The sequence below is a fragment of the Pygocentrus nattereri genome, chromosome 2, assembly GCF_015220715.1.
Source record: "Pygocentrus nattereri isolate fPygNat1 chromosome 2, fPygNat1.pri, whole genome shotgun sequence".
NCBI classification, from domain to species: Eukaryota; Metazoa; Chordata; class Actinopteri; order Characiformes; family Serrasalmidae; genus Pygocentrus; species Pygocentrus nattereri.
The window spans coordinates 52,969,791-52,989,195 of NC_051212.1; the positions used below are offsets into that span (position 1 = coordinate 52,969,791).

The 19,405-nt window shown below is 42.9% G+C and overlaps 1 protein-coding gene across 2 annotated transcripts; it reads left to right on the forward strand.

The window, feature by feature from the left end:
• Window positions 1–3,054: 3,054 nt before the first annotated feature.
• dynlt5 (dynein light chain Tctex-type family member 5) lies at window positions 3,055–19,114 on the forward strand. Of its 2 annotated transcripts, XR_001858098.2 has the most exons (6): window positions 3,055–3,728; window positions 7,034–7,125; window positions 9,740–9,864; window positions 11,034–11,337; window positions 16,648–16,695; window positions 17,552–19,114. XR_001858098.2 is itself a non-coding variant. In XM_017703412.2 (4 exons), exons 1-4 carry the CDS (start codon window positions 3,616–3,618, stop codon window positions 11,235–11,237), a joined length of 534 nt encoding a protein of 177 aa, XP_017558901.1. In that variant the 5' UTR covers window positions 3,056–3,615; the 3' UTR covers window positions 11,238–12,701. The 2 variants fall into 2 exon arrangements, 1 of the variants encoding a protein (XP_017558901.1); XM_017703412.2 differs by lacking the exons at window positions 16,648–16,695; window positions 17,552–19,114 and having other exon boundaries at window positions 3,056–3,728; window positions 11,034–12,701.
• The last annotated feature ends 291 nt before the right edge of the window (window positions 19,115–19,405 follow it).

Sequence of the window (19,405 nt, forward strand, 5' to 3'; positions counted from 1 at the left end):
TTCTCCGTTTCGGTTTTCCACAATGTGGATTTATTTATTTATTTATTTATTTTTACATTTTTCCTGTAGCAATATTGAAGAATAATGTGTATAAATGTAACATAAGAATTGTTATATGTATATCCGAATGGATATAGAGCTTCTATGTATTATTATTATTACTATTATTATATTATTGTTATTAAGATGTGTTTTTTTTTTTTTTGTTGTTGTTTTTTACATTTCGTTCTCACTGATGGTCTTTAAATTCATTACAGCACTTTATTTCAATTTCACACTTGTTTTTGTTTGTTGTTATCCTGTGAAAACTCTAACTCTGCACATTATATAAACATATTGTTATGGACATTTTTTTTATAACTGAAGCCCAAATCACTTTCCAGTCGCTCCTGGCTAGTACTGTACAACGCTATGGCATATTTTAAGCATTTGTTGATTCTCGAGTAGTTTGGAAATTAAGAAATCGGTTGTCTCTATTTACAGTGCTTTGTGGTTGCAGTGCTGTTTAGACCATAAACACAGTACCAAGTTGATATGTGGATCATTTGCTTTTTGAATGCCAGCCACTGTCCGTTCACTGCATTGTGTTAAAGGAATGGTTGATTTGCACAACTTTCCTCTCACCCCAAACGCAGTCAGTCGGTCCTGGTATGTTGGGTGTTTGACGTTCGCTTTCTTAGCTTTGCGCTGGAGACACAAGGCTAGTGTAATGGAAGTCTACAGCTGTGTCCCAATTCAGGGGCTGCATCCTTCAGAGGTTGTATTCGGAGGCCGATTGCGTCACAGCAGCACGGCTGAGCTGTCGCATTTCGAAGGCTCCTTCATATGCGGCCGAGAAACACGTCCTTTTCTATCAGAGCTGGTTTATGAGGAGCCTGGCCACTTCCGCTTTCCCCCATTATATCAAAAATAAGACTGCTAAACAGCAGAGGGCGCCTGCGAGACGGTCCTCAATGAATGGGAGTAAATGGAGCTAAACAACTAAAAACTAGTTCGACTAGTTTCTAATCACTCATTTTCATGTATTTCACTAAAAGAGAAATAAACCTCACCTGTATGTTTCATTTTTTTCTACCGCAAACGGGTTTTGGGCAGCAGGACGCTGGCATTACTGCTACTGAGTGCTGATTGGTTGGCGAGCGGAGCAGCTCACTGGCTGTTCATGCTCACTGACGTACATGAGGTGCTGTTTAAAAGCTGCTGTAAAAGCCTTTAAAAATATAACAGCTGAACAATCTTTAAGCATTCATAAATGATTTTACTCCATTAAGTGCTCCATATTAACCCATTCATTTTGAACTCGCCCAGGAGCGCCCTCTAGTGTTTGAGAAACCTGGAAGACATTAGAAAGTGGTGATTTTCTCCACAAGATCTGTTTTCCATGGCAACAACCAGTGGATCCTTTGCCAGCCAACATCTCAAGGTTCATTGTGTGCTGGCGAGGAATCAAGAGCATGGCTGCGTTAGCAGAAGAGCGAACGGCGGCTGAAGAGCGAACGATGCAAATGTTAAAAAAGCCAATGTGGTCTGAAGCAAATCGTTTTGTTTTGTTTTAGGGAGCAAAGAGCCGACAGAGAGCAGCATCTCCAGCTCTGATGAATGAAAAATTAAACTAAACTAAACGTCTTTCAAGAACTTTAACAGAACTTGACAGGAGCTGCGTTTCATGATGGACCGGTAAGGGAGCACTGGTGCTGTGATGCGATCAGGAAATCCGCCATAGAGCGAACTCATTTCGGTTCAGCCTTTACAGGGCACGCCTTCGTAGGCCGCGTCCTCTGAAGGATGCAGCCCCTGAATTGGGACGCAACCTGTGTCAACCAGAAAGATTTCCATTACCTGTTAGCTCCATTAGCCTAACAGCTAAAACCGAATGTCTAAAGTGATCGGACTGTGTTTAGCGTAAGAGGAATGAACTTGTACACGAAAGCCTCAAATAATCACTGTAATTATGAATGCGAATTTTCCTGGCATGGACAGAACGTTCTTCACGTTCTTGACGATGAATCTGGGTTGTTGGGGAACTGTATGCTGTACAATGGCTGTCATGGAATTAAGTGGACTTGATGATGTTTTTCGTCGGCCTTATTTGACCTGAAAGGGGACTTTTCCCTGTGGACGATCCGTGCCGCTAAAGTCATGTACGTACCATTCCGCAGAACCGTCCTGTGTCCGTTAAGTTTTCATCCCAGAGGTTTCCTCCGTGCGTGAGAGTTAATACTTGTATTTGTCGGCTGGTTAACTTGCATCGTGTTCATCACAGAGAAAACGGAATATGCAAACATTTCATGTGTAGGATATGTCCTTCCCAGGTTTTAAGACAATATAAAGGTCGAAAAATGATAGGTATATCAAAAGCGGAACATTATGTAATGTATCGACACAAAATAAAAAAAAAAAACCCAAACATAAAGCACTTGTCTTTCAGTTTATCTTCATGCTTTGTACGTTTGCTTGTCTGTTCAGGGCCATCACTACATTGGCTCTGTTTAAGGATTCCACTGTGAAATTATTGGTGTAGCCACGTAATCAAATTTGGACAGTCGTGGGCTGGAGGTTAGGGAACCGGCTTGATTCCCAGAGGCGACAGCACGTGACTGAGGTGTCCTTGAGCGAGACACCTAACCCCCCCAAACTGCTCCCCGGGCGCTGTGGATAGGGCTGCCCACCGCTCTGGACAAGTGTGCTCACTGCCCCCTAGTGTGTGTGTGTTCACTAGTGTGTATGTGGTGTTTCACTGCACGAATGGGTTAAATGCGGCGGTGAAATTTCCCCGTTGTGGAACTAATAAGGGTCACTTCATTAATTGAAAAGCTTTAAAACTTTGAGTAGAACACAGATACTGTATTTGGACTTGGTTATTTGGACGTCTATGTAGGATCCATATATTATGAATATACATTCATAATATGTCAATATGTAAATTCACAATTATTTGACATGTATATTCACACCGTGTGTGTGTGTGTGTGTGTACATATTCCCCTATATCAGAACCAGAATCTAGCTTTATTGGCCGGGTCTGCTTACCCATACAAGGCATTTGGTTTTGGGTGCAGGAGGTCACACAGGACCGGACAGACGTTCACATGTAGCGAATAAAGTAAATATAAAATAAAATACACAACCAAATAAATAAACAAACACATGGCCATATGCCAGATTTCTGTATGAATGCAGAAAGAAATTCAGGGGGAAAAAAATCCAAGTTATTTATTTATTTTTCTTGCACCGTTTGGCGAGAAGAGGCGGGCAGAGCACTGTATGCAAATGAGGGCACTGTGAATGCGCGCTTGGGTTGGCTAGGAGCTCTGCCGTTCTATTCTATTCCCCGGTGGAGGGTCTTATTAGCCAATCCTGGCGCGGGAAATGGGGTCAAACTAACCAATCGTAGCGCAGAGTTCGACCCTTACTCTATTTGCATACTGCTCTGGCCCCTCCCTCTCCCCCCCGCCGTTGCCAGGGCAACACGGTGCGACAACACAGGCTCGTCGCGCTGCGGGGTCAGTTGTTCAGCATGTCTGTGTGTTTTTCTCAGCTCTTGGGTTTATAAGCGGTTAGGCTTAAAGCAGCAGCGCTCAGACCGCGTCTGGAAAGTAAAGCCGGAGATTAAAGATGTCAGACCTGGCTAAAGAGAAGGCCGCCCGCCTGCTGAAGAAGAGAGGGAGCGTGTCCTCCCTGGGCAGCCATGAGGTCAGGGCCAAGGAGCCAGTTGGCAGAACCAAGGAGTAAGTTCTTCTCGCTCTTGATGTTCTACTCCAGATATCACGAAACGCGTTATTTCCCATACATTTGAAGGTACTCTCAGTAAAAGTGGTTCTTAAAGAGTACTTTAGGATGGGATGGTTTTCTTTAGATGCATGGTGAGTTCTGTGTAGAACCACCTGCATGCTAAAATGTTCTGTGTATGGTGTAGAACCTTTCTGGAGAATGGTTCTGTGTTGCATCAAAAGTGGTTCTTCTGTTGCGATGATGTGAAGTCACTCGGCTGCCGCTCTCCAGAGCGACTAACAGTTTCACCGTTTTACGCAGGCAGGCCAAGGCGGTGTTAGGAGTCTTGCCCAGGGACTCTTATTGGTGCAGTGTAGGGGGCTTGTCTAGAACCCCAGTCTGCAGCGTGGCGTAGACAGAGGCGTTACCCACTACACTACACCAACCACTGTCACAGTAGAAGAACCCCTTTTGGTCCCATTTTTAACACGGTTCTATATGGAACCATATACAACCCATTCTCCATCAATCTGAAGAACCAGTTCACCACACGAAGAACCTTTTTAGGCATGAAAATGGTTCTACGTAGAACTCCATCCATCTTTTTAAAGGGTGTAGAGCTGCATTTCTCTTTTCTGTTCTCTTAAAATAACTTGTTTGCACGATATAGGTAATATAGCACAATATGTACTATATGTATGTATACACCATGTGGACAAAAGTATTGGGACACCTACACATTACAGCTGCAGGAGCTTTTTTAAATTCCAATCTAAATCCGTAGGCATCAATATGAAGTCGGAAACCCTGCCGTGAAGCTCCACAGTGTGTGTGCTGATGTTGATGGCATAGGAGGTTTGAACTCCGCAGTTATTGATCAGCAGAGCGTTGGTGACTTTTATGCCCTATGCTCCTCAGCATTCGGCGACCCTCTCTGTAACGTGTTTACGTGGTCCGATACTTCATGGAGTCGCCGTGGATCCTAAACGCTCCCACTTTTCAGTAACGCCACTCACAGTTGATCGTGGAATATTTAGCAGGGAAGAAATTTCTCAAACTGACTTGTTGCAACAGTGGCGTCCTATTACAGCACCACACTCGAATTCACTGAGCTCTTTAGAGTGACGCATTCCAATGTGTGTGAGGGGAGACTGCAGGGCTAGAAGCTTGATTTTATACACCTTTGGCAATGAGACTAAATGAAACACCTCAATACCTGAATTAGGAGGTGTGTCCTCCCAATACTTTTATCCATATAGAGAGTAAATATATATATACATATACACACAACCCCAATTCCAGTTGGGACATTGTGTAAAACATAAATAAAAACAGAATACGATGATTTGCAAATCCTTTTCAACCTATATTCACTTGAATACACTACAAAGACGAGATATTTAATGTTCAAACAGATAAACTTTATTGTTTTTTGCAAATATTCACTCATTTTGAATTTGATGCCTGCAACACGTTCCAAAGAAGTTGGGACAGGGGCGTGTTTCCCACTGAGTTACATCACCTTTCCTTTAACACTCAATAAGCGTTTGGGAACTGAGGACACTGATTGTTGAAGCTTTGTAGGTGGAATTCTTTCCCATTCCTGCTTGATGTACAGCTTCAGCTGCTCAACATTCCGGGGGCTCCGTTGTCGTATTTTGCGCTTCATAATGCGCCACACATTTTCAATGGGAGACCGGTCTGGACTGCAGGCAGGCCAGTCTAGTACCCGCACTCTTTTACTACGAAGCCGCGCTGTTGTAACATGTGCAGAATGTGGCTTGGCATCGTCTTGCTGAAATAAGCAGGACGTCCCTGAAAAAGACGCTGCTTGGATGGCAGCAGATGTTGCTCCAAAACCTGTATGTACCTTTCAGCATTAATGGGGCCTTCACAGATGTGCAAGTTACCCCTGCCATGGGCACTAACACCCCCCCACACCATCAGAGATGCTGGCTTTTCAACTTTGTGCTGAAAACAATCCAGACAGTCCTTTTCCTCTTTGGCCTGGAGGACACGACGTCCATGATTTCCAAATGTGGACTCGTCAGACCACAGGACACTTTTCCACTTTGCGTCAGTCCATCTCAGATGAGCTCGGCCCAGAGAAGCCGGCGGCGTTTCTGGGTGGTGTTGATATTTGGCTTCGCTTTGCATGGCAGAGTTTTAACTTGCACTTGTAGATGGAGCGACGGACTGAGTTCACCGACAGTGGTTTTCTGAAGTGTTCCTGAGCCCATGTGGGAATATCCGTTACAGAATGATGTGGGTTTTTAATGCAGTGCCGCCTGAGGGATCGAAGGTCACGGGCATTCAGTGATGGTTTTCTGCCTTGCCGCTTACTTGCAGCGATTTCTCCAGATTCTCTGAGTCTTTTGATGATATTATGGACTGTAGATGATGAAATCCCTAAATTCCTTGCAGTTGCATGTTGAGAAACGTTGTTCTTAAACTGTTGGACTATTTGCTCACGCAGTTGTTCACTAAGTAGTGAACCTCGCCCCATCCTTGCTTGTGAACGACTGAGCCTTTCAGGGATGCTCCCTTTATACCCAATCATGACACTCACCTGTTTCCAATTAACCTGTTCACCTGTGGAATGTTCCAAACAGGTGTTTTTTGAGAATTCCTCAACTTTCCCAGGCTTTTGTTGCCCCTGTCCCAACTCCTTTGGAACGTGTTGCAGGCATCAAATTCAAAATGAGTGAATATTTGTGAAAAACAATAAAGTTTATCCGTTTGAACATTAAATATCTCGTCTTTGTAGTGTATTCAGATGAATACAGGTTGAAAAGGATTTGCAGATCATCGTATTCTGTTTTTATTTATGTTTTACACAACGTCCCAACTTCACTGGAATTGGGGTTGTATTTATATCGCTGCTGCTGGAACAAAACCTCATATTTCAAAAAATTGTAACTTTACAGGAGAAGGAAAAAACACGCTGTAATTTTAATGTAAATCAATGGAACCAGATATTTTCAAATATATCAAAGTCATTTTGGGGACCGTTTCTTTCGGTCCATTCGTCATGACTTTAACACAGCAGGGATTTTCAAAATATGCCAAAAAAAGTTTTTTTCCGACAGCAGCGATAAATATATATATATATATATTACACAGTGTATGGTCTCTATCTTTCTCCCATGTAAATATCATATTAAACACTGGAAGAGTATTAAAGCTGTTGCTGCAGCTGTAGAAAATGTTGCCTGCTATATTAAGTTCCATTTTCGTGCTTCAAGTGCATCATTGAGATGGTGTGTTTTGATAAACATGAATTAAAGCCGCAGTTTCCTGTGTCTGTGGTTTCCCTCTATAGCTCCATCAGTACTGTGTCCTATATCGATGAGCATGGTCACCATGATGATAACCCCCGACCCACAGTGCAGATGGAGAACACCTATCAGCTCGGTGAGGCCTATTTCCTTTTCCTCTGAATGTCTATAACTTGCCTGTGGTGTATTGAGGCATAAGTCCAGAGAAATAGACACTGTATATTTAGTCCCTTTTAGGGTCCAGCTCAAGTAATCATGTGTGTGAGATGATATCACGTATACACTCTCTAGCCACAAGTATGGACACCTGAGCATCACAGCTGTATGAGCTTGTTGGGCATCACACTCTAAAACCATGCATTAGTACCGAGATGACCCCGACTTTGTGGCTATAACAGCCTCCACTCTTCTGGGAAGCATTCCAAAAAATTTTGTGACCCTTATTATCAGAGGTGGACGAAGTACACAAATCATGTACTTGAGTTAAAGTGGAGACACCCAAGGTAAAATATCCCTCCAGTAAAAGTAGAAGCTCCTCCCTTTAGACCTCCACTTGAGTAAAAGTACTAAAGTATTTCCCTTCAAATGTACTTAAGTATAAAGTAAAAGTACTAAAAGAGTAATTCTGGCTCTGATGTCCTGTTATCATTTTTATAACCAGACTGGCTTCATGAACTCATTTCAGGTGAAAGTCCTCCAGCGTCTCTCTTGGTAAACCAGTCTTTTAATAGAACGTCATTAATTAGTGACGCTGACGTCTATTAAAATGATCAGAAGCACAAAACACTGAAGGTAAACAGTTTCCATCAGGGAGAACCGAGTGGCTCTGAAATCACTTTTTACACACGAGCAAAGTTTCAGTTTCAGATTTATTTACAACTTAGTTCCAAGTTTAAGTTGAATAAAAACTGGCTTTAAACTCAGGATCACAGATGAGCTCCTTTACTATGTTGATCTGTAGGCGTCTGTTCATAAACATAAACCAGCCCAAACTCATTTACTATAAAATGAAATGGTGTTTGTAGAAATTCAGAAAAAAGCCGCGTCAGTCTCGACTGCATATGTGGACATATTTCTATATTGTGCTCTATTTACACAAAGTTAGGTTAGTTCATCATTTATGTTGAACAGACTCTCCCAAAGTTTTACGCTGCTGCGCTGACGTTGAACCGCGTGCTGCACTGGGTCGGTATGACCAACAGGTCAAAACCAGCTCTAAACAAAGTGACCGCTGGGCCCTGATTGGTGCTCTGGCTTTGCGCTTCTTTCGTTTTGACATGTGACGTTTTTATACACACAGAAATCAAAAGGAACGACAGATTTCTCAAAATGTAGGAGGAAAAAGTCGGATATTAGACTCTGAAATGTAGTGGAGTGAAAGGAAAAAGTCGCCCAGAACGGAGAAACTTCAGTACAGATACACCAAAAATACTAAAGTACAGAAACCAATTACATTTACTCAGTTACTGTCCACCACTGCTTATTAGTCCCACAAGGGGGAAATTTCATCTCCGCATTTAACCCATCCATGCAGTGAAACACCACATACACACTAGTGAATGCACACACAAACCAGGGGGCAGTGAGCACACTTGCCCAGAGCGGTGGGCAGCCCTATCAATAGCGCCCGGGAAGCAGTTGGGGGTTAGGTGTCTCGCTCAAGGTCACATCAGTCACATACTGTCGACTCAGGGGATCAAACCAAGGCTGGTTCCCTAAGATTACGATTAAGTGATTCTTATTTGGAGTGTGTCTGTGGGAATTTGCGCATGGTCAGTTAAAAGAGCATTTGTGAGGTCAGGCTGATGTTGGATGAGAAGGTCTGGTTCACAGTCAATGTTCCAGTTTATCCCAAAGATGCTCATTGGGGTTAAGGGTCAGGGCTCTGCGCAGACCACTGGAGCTTCTCCACACCAAACTGCTCAAACCATGTCTTTATGGAGCTGCTTTGTGCACAGGGGCTCAGTCATGCTGAAACCAGAAAAGGGTCTTCCCAAAACTACTGCAACAAAATTGGAAGCCTATAATTGTGTAAATGTCTTTGTTCTGTATCTTTAACATCATCCTTCACTGGAACTGAGAGCCCAAACCCTGAAAAAGAGCCCCAGCCCATTATCCCTCCTCTACCAAACTTTACTGTTTATACTGTGCATTGCGGTAGGTGGATGATTCGCCCATCAGACTTTCAGATAGTAAGGCGTGAATCGTCACTCCAGAGAACACATTTCCTTTGCTCCAGCATGCTTACCACCACTCCACGGGGATCTTAGGCTTGTGTGCAGCTGCTCGGCCATGGAAAGCCATTTCTTTGAGCTCACGATGCACAGTTCTTGTGCTGTTGTTGCTTTCAGAGGCAGTTTGGGACTGTGCAGTGAGTGATGCAACAGAAAATGGGGTATTTTTACTTTTACTTTGCATGGTGGCTGAGCTGTTGTTGGTCCTAGACGCTTCCATTTCACAATAATAGCACTTACAGTTGCCCGGGTTCAGATCTAGCAGGACAGAAGTTTCACAAACTGAGCTCTTCAGTACGACCCATTCTACTGCCAGCGTTTGTCTAGGAAGATTGCGTGGCTATGGGCTATACCCCTGTTAGCAATGGTTGTGCCTGAAACACCTGAACGCAGTAATTAGGCTGGGTGTCTATATATTTAGTGTATGTGTATTTAGTACATATTGCAAAACCTTAGCTTTGAGCTTAACCCAGCTTTCTTTGTTCTTGTTTCTTTATGCCTCGGATGCTTGTGAAGGCCCCGCAAAGCGCTTTCCTGTGCTGACGGTGAAGGAGATCCTGAAGGACGTACTGGCCAACTACCTGCAGGAGGAGAAGTATGAGGCAGAGTTGTGCAGACAGATGACCAAAACCATATCAGAGGTGCTGTGGTTCTGCCTTTCATTAGAGTGGCATCAAAACATATTTGCATCATTCTTCCTTACTCCAAACGTAGGTGACCAGTCACATTTGGCCTCCAGAGGTTGCTTCATGAGACAAAGGCTACGTTCACGTATCCAAGATAGCTACTTTTGTTTTTAGCTATGCTGCATACTTTTGGTTCAGTTCATAGATAACAATAGCCACATTTATATGCAGCCTAATAATCCGACTAATAGCTCGATTGGAATAGAATACGTCCATGTAACCACCTAGACTAGACTATTCCGATTGAGTCCGTTTGGAATACAAATTCTGTCCGATTGAACGAGGCGGGTAATCCTGTAAATGATCAGTTAAATAGAAGAATAATATCCGTGTAAACGTCTGTATCCGATTACTTTCCCTATCGGAAAGTTTCAGTCCGTTCTGCATGTGCGTCGCGTCACCCGTTCAACACGGCGGAGCAGAAACTGGTCTGCAGAGGAGACGAAGTTCATGCTCTGATCTTTAAAAGACGGCGGTGGGACGGACGTCCAGCTTATGTGTCTCAGAACACGACGTCTTCCTCTCGACCTTCTTTAATAAGGACACGTGAAGGACGTTTTCCTGAGTCTGACGTCATTTTAAAGTAGTTAAAAACACAAACACTGCTCACTGCTGCTCATCTCACTCTGACTGGACTCGTGATGCTCGCTGTCATGGTAACGTTTACTCTAAGCGTTCCTCCACACACGTGTGTCATTTTGCATCGGATTACTTGTAGTGAGCATGTAAACAAAGACTTTCCATCAGTTTGTTGAATAGAGTGAGAATAAACACCTCAGTCTTCATCTGTAATCCAGTTGTCTTCAATCGGATTGGCAAAAGTCTTTGCATGTAAACACAGCCAATGTCAGAAAATACACAATCAAGTCTTACTTGACGCAGTTTTAGGCAGGTGTGTGATTTTAACGTGTAGTTTGTTTCATGCTAATTGGCCCCCCACCTTCCATATGTCCATTACGTCGTAGCTCCATTAGCCTCATGACTCCAGTGCAGCATTAACGAATCAAATTTCAGACACTAAACATGTCTCAGCATTGGGGCTATGGAGGAAAGTGACTCTAATTCTGGAATCATCACCTCTGACTCAGCTGCTTATGAAGCTCTTCTTGTTTTGCTGTTTTTAGGTGGTGAAGGCTCGAGTGAAAGACATGATGATCCCTCGCTACAAGATCATAGTGCTGATCAGCATCGGTCAGCTGACGGGCCAGAACATGCGCATGGGGAGCCGGTGCCTGTGGGACGCAGCCAGCGACACCTTTTCCTCTCACACGTTCAAAAACAGCTCACTCTTCGCCATCGCCAACGTCTACGGCGTCTATTTCGAATGATGGTTCTTGGCTCGATGCTCAACACGTCAAGCCTGTGAACATCATAACGTCCATATCAGCGCAACATTCAGCAGCCTGGAGATTCTCTAAGGAGTGAGAGGTCTTTAAAGGGCCCCTATTTTACATTTTGGGCTGTTTGGGGCTTTTAAAATGTTTTTTTTTATTATTATTATATATATTTTTTAAGTTAGATCCACTTATAACATCTTTTATGGTTTGTACCAAAAACAGTCGTAATTAATTTATACATGACTATTTTCCAAATACTTTGTTACTGTGCCTTTAAGACTGATATATGTAAATGACCTCAGTTAGGATTGGTTGCCCTCATTCAAGAAGCAGTCCAGGCTGAAACACATCAGTGCAAATGGGTAGGGCTAAAGGGCTGTAGGCTAAATTGGTGTTCATGTGTAAATGGGCTCATGCTTGTGACATCACAACCACAATGGACTCAAAACAGTTTTTGCAGCCTCCTTTCCATACATGGACGGTGTGAACGCTGGTATGATATGTTTTCAAACTTTAAATGCTTACATATTACATCAAACTCCTTAATTTTAAAATGAAGGAAAGTTTCTGTGATATAGGCCCTTTGAAGATTATCAGCTGGGCCATGAGGGGTGGAGCCTTCTTACTGGTTTCTTGCAGAGCCCTGCTGACGTGTAGGCACCTAATAATGTGGGCTTTGATAAAAAGCATGGCTGTGTCCAAAACTGCAGACCGCTATAGTCAGGCCTGGAGCATCCAGTGGGTGTTACTGGTGGGCAATTATGAGAAAATCTTACTAGTATTTACTAATATTTCTCATTATGAGACCTTAGAGAATAAATGGTTAAGTAGTTAAAAAACTATTCAAAATTTTTGTTTTAGCCCTTTTACTGCATTACTACTACTGAGTGCTGATTGGTTAACATTACTACTACTGAGTGCTGATTGGTTAACATTACTACTACTGAGTGCTGATTGGTTAACATTACTACTACTGAGTGCTCACTGGTTAGTGTTACTACTACTGACTGCTGGTTGGTTAACATTACTACTACTGAGTGCTGATTGGTTAACATTACTACTACTGAGTGCTGATTGGTTAACATTACTACTACTCAGTGCTCACTGGTTAGTGTTACTACTACTGACTGCTGATTGGTTAACATTACAACTACTGAGTGCTGATTGGTTAACATTACTACTACTGAGTGCTGACTGGTTAGTGTTACTACTACTGAGAGCTGATTGGTTAACATTACTGCTACTGAGAGCTGATTGGTTAACATTACTGCTACTGAGTACTGATTGGTTAACATTACTACTACTCAGTGCTCACTGGTTAGTGTTACTACTACTGACTGCTGATTGGTTAACATTACTGCTACTGAGTGCTGATTGGTTAACATTACTGCTACTGAGAGCTGATTGGTTAGTGTTACTGCTACTGAGAGCTGATTGGTTAACATTACTACTACTGAGAGCTGATTGGTTAACATTACTGCTACTGAGTGCTGATTGGCTAACATTACTGCTACTGAGTGCTGATTGGTTAACATTACTGCTACTGAGTGCTGATTGGCTAACATTACTGCTACTGAGTGCTGATTGGTTAACATTACTGCTACTGAGTGCTGATTGGTTAACATTACTGCTACTGAGAGCTGATTGGTTAGACTGTTACTGAGTGCGGATTGGTTAACATTACTGCTACTGAGTGCTGATTGGTTAACATTACTGCTACTGAGAGCTGATTGGTTAACATTACTACTGAGAGCTGATTGGTTAATATTACTACTGAGAGCTGATTGGTTAACATTACTACTACTGAGTGCTGATTGGTTAACATTAATACTACTGAGTGCTGATTGGTTCGGAGAGGAGCAGCTCATTGGCTGAGAGAACATATATGAGGTGCCATTATAAAGTTCTGGAATTAAAAAATGTAAGCGGTGTTAAAATGTTTTATGCTCTTGTTCAGGAAATGAAAGCGTTCCTGCTGCACCATGTTAACCCATTAACTCCTTCTGGACTTGCTCAGGAGCGCCCTCTAGGGTTAGACAAATCTGAAACACATTACAGAGTGGCAGTTCTCCCCTCTAAAACCTCAAACTCAGTTCCAGTTTTCTGGTTCCAAAGGTTCCAGTGAAAAAAACACCCTATTATAGCAAAAAAAAAGCCTTTAAAAACAAAGGTTTAATGTTCAATAATATTATTTACATAGTCGAAACTTTATTTATCACCTATTGTTTCTGCAAACGTGGTAGGCTTAGCTGTAGTTTGTTGGGTGAAATCATGAAGTGGTGTCATTATGACGGTAAAATATAATGTAGGGAAACCTGAAAGTTAAAATACTTCTTTTTCATGGGATAAAGGGATATGGAGGCCCAGTTATTTTTATATGCAGCCAACACGATTTTGTTCAAATTGCAAAGACGAAATGTATACATGTTTTTGTCCCAGCACCTTTAATGGGTTAGAGCTTAATACATTTTTAAAATCGTTATTTTAGGAAACGAGAGAAATGTTTCTAATTTATCTGACAATCAATTTGCTGCATGGTTTCTTTCTTCTTTTGAATTAAAAGCAGATATTCGAGCCTCCTTTGTATTTGTGTATGAGCATCATAATACAACTCCTTTTTTGCATACATTTCAGTAAATTAAAAGAAAAAAGAAAAATTGTATCAATAATTGCCCTGGACAAGTGAAAGTAGCTCAACAGAGCCTTTGGTTTTATCATTCAAATGAAACTAGTGACCGCATGTTCACTTTACAGCAGCACAGTGAAAGGGCAGTGTTTTTTCTCTCACTGCGACCTCTGAACATCACCGAGTCTTTCATATTATTATTCACGTTATTTCCGTTTCTCTCTTCAGCACATGAGAGCCAGGTCGTTTTTTCGACAGCCAACATTGCAGCACACCGCCGGCAGCACCGTGTCCAGACTCCTCCTGAGTCGCCCCGTTTCCATGGTGACCTCTGACGCCTGTCCGGCATCTGGATCAGTATCTGTAAAGAAAAGTTTATGTCTGAATTAAAGCATCTAAACGTATTTTTGTCGTCACCTTTTAAAGGTATAGTTCAGCCACCTAAAAACAACACAGCATGCTCCCTTAAAGCTCTTAAAGCTGCACTGTGTAAGATTTGGGGATTTGGAGACCTCTGTGGTGGAAATGTGTAACTGCACGCAGCGTGAGGAAAAACATTTTGTAGCAGGGGCTGTGCTTCAGCCCCCTTCCCTGAGTGGATGAATATGATGATTGAAAGAGATTTCAAAGAGAACAACTTGGTGAAGGACCGTCTTCCGAGGATGTGAGTGAATTATCTGCCGTTGTCATCAAATCTTCGTCAGTATAATGTCTCCTTGACATTTGAGGCCTAAACATCGAGTCAGGCCTTCTTTCTGAGCCTGTGTGCGTGACGTTAAAACGTAAAGACGTAGTAAAACGTGGTTGGTGACGTGCAGCTGAGACATGTTAAGTGTCGTAAGTATGCTTATATACTTGAGCAACGAGGCTAATGCATGAAGCCAAGAAGTAGATCCGTTTGAACCGTCAGCGGAGCTCAAACTGTATGTCTAAAGCAACACAAGCTCGCCTCGATCCGTGTTGAGTCGTAAGAGAGGTAATCCACAGATTTTTCAAAAATTTCGACATAATTAAACGGTTAAGATGAGCCATTCAGAGAGATCTGGAGAAATTCATAGTAAGAACTGTTCACAGTGGTGGTGATAGGAACCAGACGTCCACCTCTAAAAGCTCCTCGCAGAAAGTTACCGCATGAAGTGGTTAGTAATACGCTGCGTAATACATGAGACATTGTTATATGATATTTTTGTGATAAAACTTAAAATGTATTCGAAACCATTCATGGCAGAGGTGTATATGCAGGGTGTTGTGAGGCAAAATAGTCCCCAAAGAAAGCCTTATTTCCGATTGATGACTGTCCACCAGTAGCACACACACATACATCCATCCTCTAAGCTGCTTCTCCCTCAGGAATGCTGGAGCCTATCCCAGCTGTCATTGGGCAGAAGGCTGGATACACCCTGGACAGGTCACCGGTCCATCTCAGGACAGACAGACATACACATACACACCTAGGGGCAATTTAGCACGTCCAGTTGACCTGACTGCATGTCTTTGGACTGTGGGAGGAAACCCACACAGACACTGGCAGAACATGCAACACAGAAAGAACCCTGGTTGCCCGGCCGGGGACTCAAACCCAGGCCCTTCTTGCTGTAAGGCAACGGCGCTACCCACCACGCCACTGTGCTGCCCCCACCATTATGTATAAACACTCAGAAGTCATGTGTAGGTTCTCTGGTGGTTCTGAATGGTAAATAAATTGGCTATATTTGTGTTGTAGTCATAGCGACCCCTGGTTCCCATCACCACCACATGACTGAGGTGTCCTTGAGCAAGACACCTAACCCCCCCAACTGTTCCCCAGGCGCTGCGGATTGGGCTGCCCACCGCTCCGGGCAAGTGTGCTCACTAGTGTGTATGTGGTGTTTCACTTCACAGATGGGTTAAATGCGCCATTGTGGGACTAATAAGGGTCACTTAAACTTAATCTTAATGGACGTTACTGACCAACTCCACCCGGTTTGTGAAGATTTAGTTAGCGTGATGCTAATTTGTGGGTGTAGGCTCTCATTACATGTATTAGCCTAGTAGCTCCAGTGAACAGTAAAGGAGCAAATTATTACATTTTACCATTTTTTTATTTTGGCCAAACTATTTCTTTAAGCTTTTTCCGCTGCATGGGATTACGCTAGTGCTGTTCCCTGTAGAGCATGTGTTAACCCACTCAACAATACATGCAGTTTGACTGGGGGGGTTTTCCAGCTGATATGGCTGTATAATGACCACCAGGGGAGGTGGACCTGGCTTCGATTTGCTGGCTTTGTGTTTTGGTGCTGTGGTCAATAAGTGGTCTGGAGGCTCCCCATTCAACGCTCTTGGACATCAGGCCTCAATTCCACGGTGCTCTGAAGTTTCATTGTACAAAAGTATTTACACGAGAAAACAAAAACACAAAGCTGTAGCCAGACGACTCCACTGACTCCGCTGACTCCGCTGACTCCAATGACTCAGCATCCAGCAGCCATTTGTCTCACACACAACTAAAGCGGCTCTGTTGCTTCAACTCCTCCATTGTCCCCCTTCCCTTTTAACCTGGTATCTCCTCCCACATTAATTCTGGGTGGGTCATACCATTATTCAGTCTAGGGGTGACCATGGAACAAACAATCCACACATTAATCACCAATATTCATACAATAGCCGTTATCTTTATATATATATATATATATATATATATATATATATATATATATATATATATATATATACATATAGGTGCATGTTTAACTGCTAAGCTGGCTGTATTTAACATTATATGTTCTTCTTTCACAGGTGCCAGCGACCTGGATCTGACCTCACCTGGATCCCCCTGGACCTCAGGTAGTGGACCGCAGAAGTTTAAATTAATGCCGTTAAGTGTCCGTCATAAAAAAATTCACCACAGTATTTATTGAGGAAGGTGAACTGCAGTCTTGGTGATGTGTTAGGGTAACCTGACATCATCACACTGTAAATTTACAATATTTTACTAGCAACTCTACTTCCAGTAAATTACTGTAAACTGCCCTGTCTAGTATGTTGCTGTAAAGCGTTTACAGTAACTGGCATTTTTACTGTAAAATAGATGCTGTAAATTTACAGTATTACATCTTATTTTCTAAGCCAGGAGTGTCCAGCTCCAGTCCTGGAGGGGCTTTAGTCCTTCACCAAACTGCCCAGGCCTGCAACTGGACACAGCTAATCTACACACTTAAAAAGATGGTTCTTCCCAGGTCCTTTAGTAAAGAAAATGGTCCTGTATAGAACAACGAACACTCAAAGAACACTCCAGGAACGCCCATGGTTGCACATGGTTCTATATAGACCCCTATTTTGGAGGGAATTTTGGAAAAGGTTCTATATAGCACCAAAAAAGGGTTCTTCTTTCTTCTATTACAAGCTTGACCTTTTAGCAATAAGAGAACTGAACTGTTTCTGGTGCTTTATAGAGCCCTTTTCAAAAAGCTTCTATATAGAACCATCTACAGCACATTCACCATCAATCTAAAGAACCTTTTCACGATGCAGTCAAGCAAAGGGTTCTTTAGGTGTCCATGATTCTGTATAGAACCATTTTCGTTACTGAAGAACCTGGTAAGAACCATCTTTTTAAAGAGTTTATGCGTTCCCTATGTTAACTTGAAACCACCAGCACGGTGTAGTTCCCAGTTGATGATTACTGACCCTCTGCCGAAAGCTCGGACGGGACCCTCCTCCACCTGGACCCTCCACAGGTGTAGACGACGGCCCTCAGGAACTCGCGGCCGCACAGCCGGACGGCGTTCTGGGACCGGGCCGTGTCTGGACACAGCGTGCAGACCAACAGCAATGCCAACAGCAGGGCCTTCATATCTGGAGACTGTGGTCCTACACCTGCCAAGCCTGAGAGGTTCTGGGCGTCTTGGCTGTTTTCCTCAGATCCCACAGCGTCCATTCGTTCTTTTTATACTATATTGGACATACTGTTGACGTGCATGCTTGTTTTCCATGACCCTCTAAATGAGGCTGTTTTTGCTAATGAAAGATAACACCCACCCCAGTGGAACATCCACACTTCCAGTGGGATGGGATTCTCCTCCACAGTTTCACGCCTTCCTTGTTTATCTTTGCAAAAAATGCAATCCGTTTTTGCCTTTTTTGAAAGATCCGTTTTCCTGTTTTCCCTAATTCGACAGGTGACCTCATTCTAACGACGGGGGTTTTTATTGCCGCGCGCTGCGAAAGTGGGTCGTAATGAGGCTTTAAAGACGCCCTCCAGGCCCAGGCCGTAAAAACATGTACGGCGTTTGATGAGAGCCCATTTGAAAATGGGCACAGTGTCATTCTAGCATAATGGCGCCACTTACCTTCCATGAACCTTGTCAACATCCCCTAAAATGATGATCACCTTACAAAATGGCTTTAGGTTTGGCGGGAAGACACTTTGTTGCCTATAGTTTCATGACCCAACCTCGCTTCATAAACGCGCGAGAGGCCCATTTGTGAGATTACAAAGCTCGGTGTCATCAACACCATTGTTTTCAAAAAAAAAAGAAGAAGAAGAAGAAGAAGAAGAAGAAGAAGAAGAAGAAGAAGAAGATCCGATCCCTCCTTACACAAAGGCCTACGGAAAACAAACAACTGCTGCTGTTTGTTGAAACCAGAACATCTGAGTCAGCTTCTGGTCATGGTACAACATCACGCAAGTCTCCTGCTGGCCCTTAAAACGGACGATAAGCATCTGCTGCCGAAACTTTTCCACGGAAAATAGTCATTTGTCAATGATATTATAGGAAAACCTCAAAATGACTCTTTTTAAAGAGCCCTTAAACAGCAAAACCTCTGTTATGTTGGTATGCGCTAAGACTATGTCAACCAGCTTGCATTGTATTCCAGGTGGTTACTAATAATAAGCCTCAGGCTTGGAATGATTATGGGATTTTAACGTGAACGTGCCATCGCATGCAGTTATCCTCGCCGAGGCTCTTCTTTTAAAGGAGAAAGCCACTGATTTTTCAGTGGTTTGATGTGAAATGTACTACTGTAGAGAAACTAGAGTCACAGTGGTGGTGATAGGAACCAGACGTCCGAACAGTTTAATGCCTCGCACGGAAAGTTCTTACATAACCTGGTCCTGACTGTGCAGCCTTTTATGATAGTTTTGAGAAGGATTTGGCTTAAAGTGTATTGTTTTACAGCCTATACACGGCAGAAGTTACACGCAGGGTGCTGTGAGGCAAAATGGCCCAAAAACAAAAGTTGTTTTATTCGAATTTATGACTATTTTATCACTTTAACATTAAAACCTCAGAAGACGTGTGGGTCCACTGGTGGTTCTGGATGGTAAATAAAATGTCTATATCTGTGTTGTACTCATGATGACGTCTGGTTCCCATCACCACCACTGTGAAGCCGTCTAAGTGTGGAACATCAAACCACATCGAATGGCTCTGTTTACATCTCAGCGATTGAATTAGGCAGAATTTCTCTTTAAAGGGACGATATGGGACGTCTGGTTCCCATCACCACCACTGTGAACAGCTCTGATTCTAAAGTTTCTCTAGAACTGAGC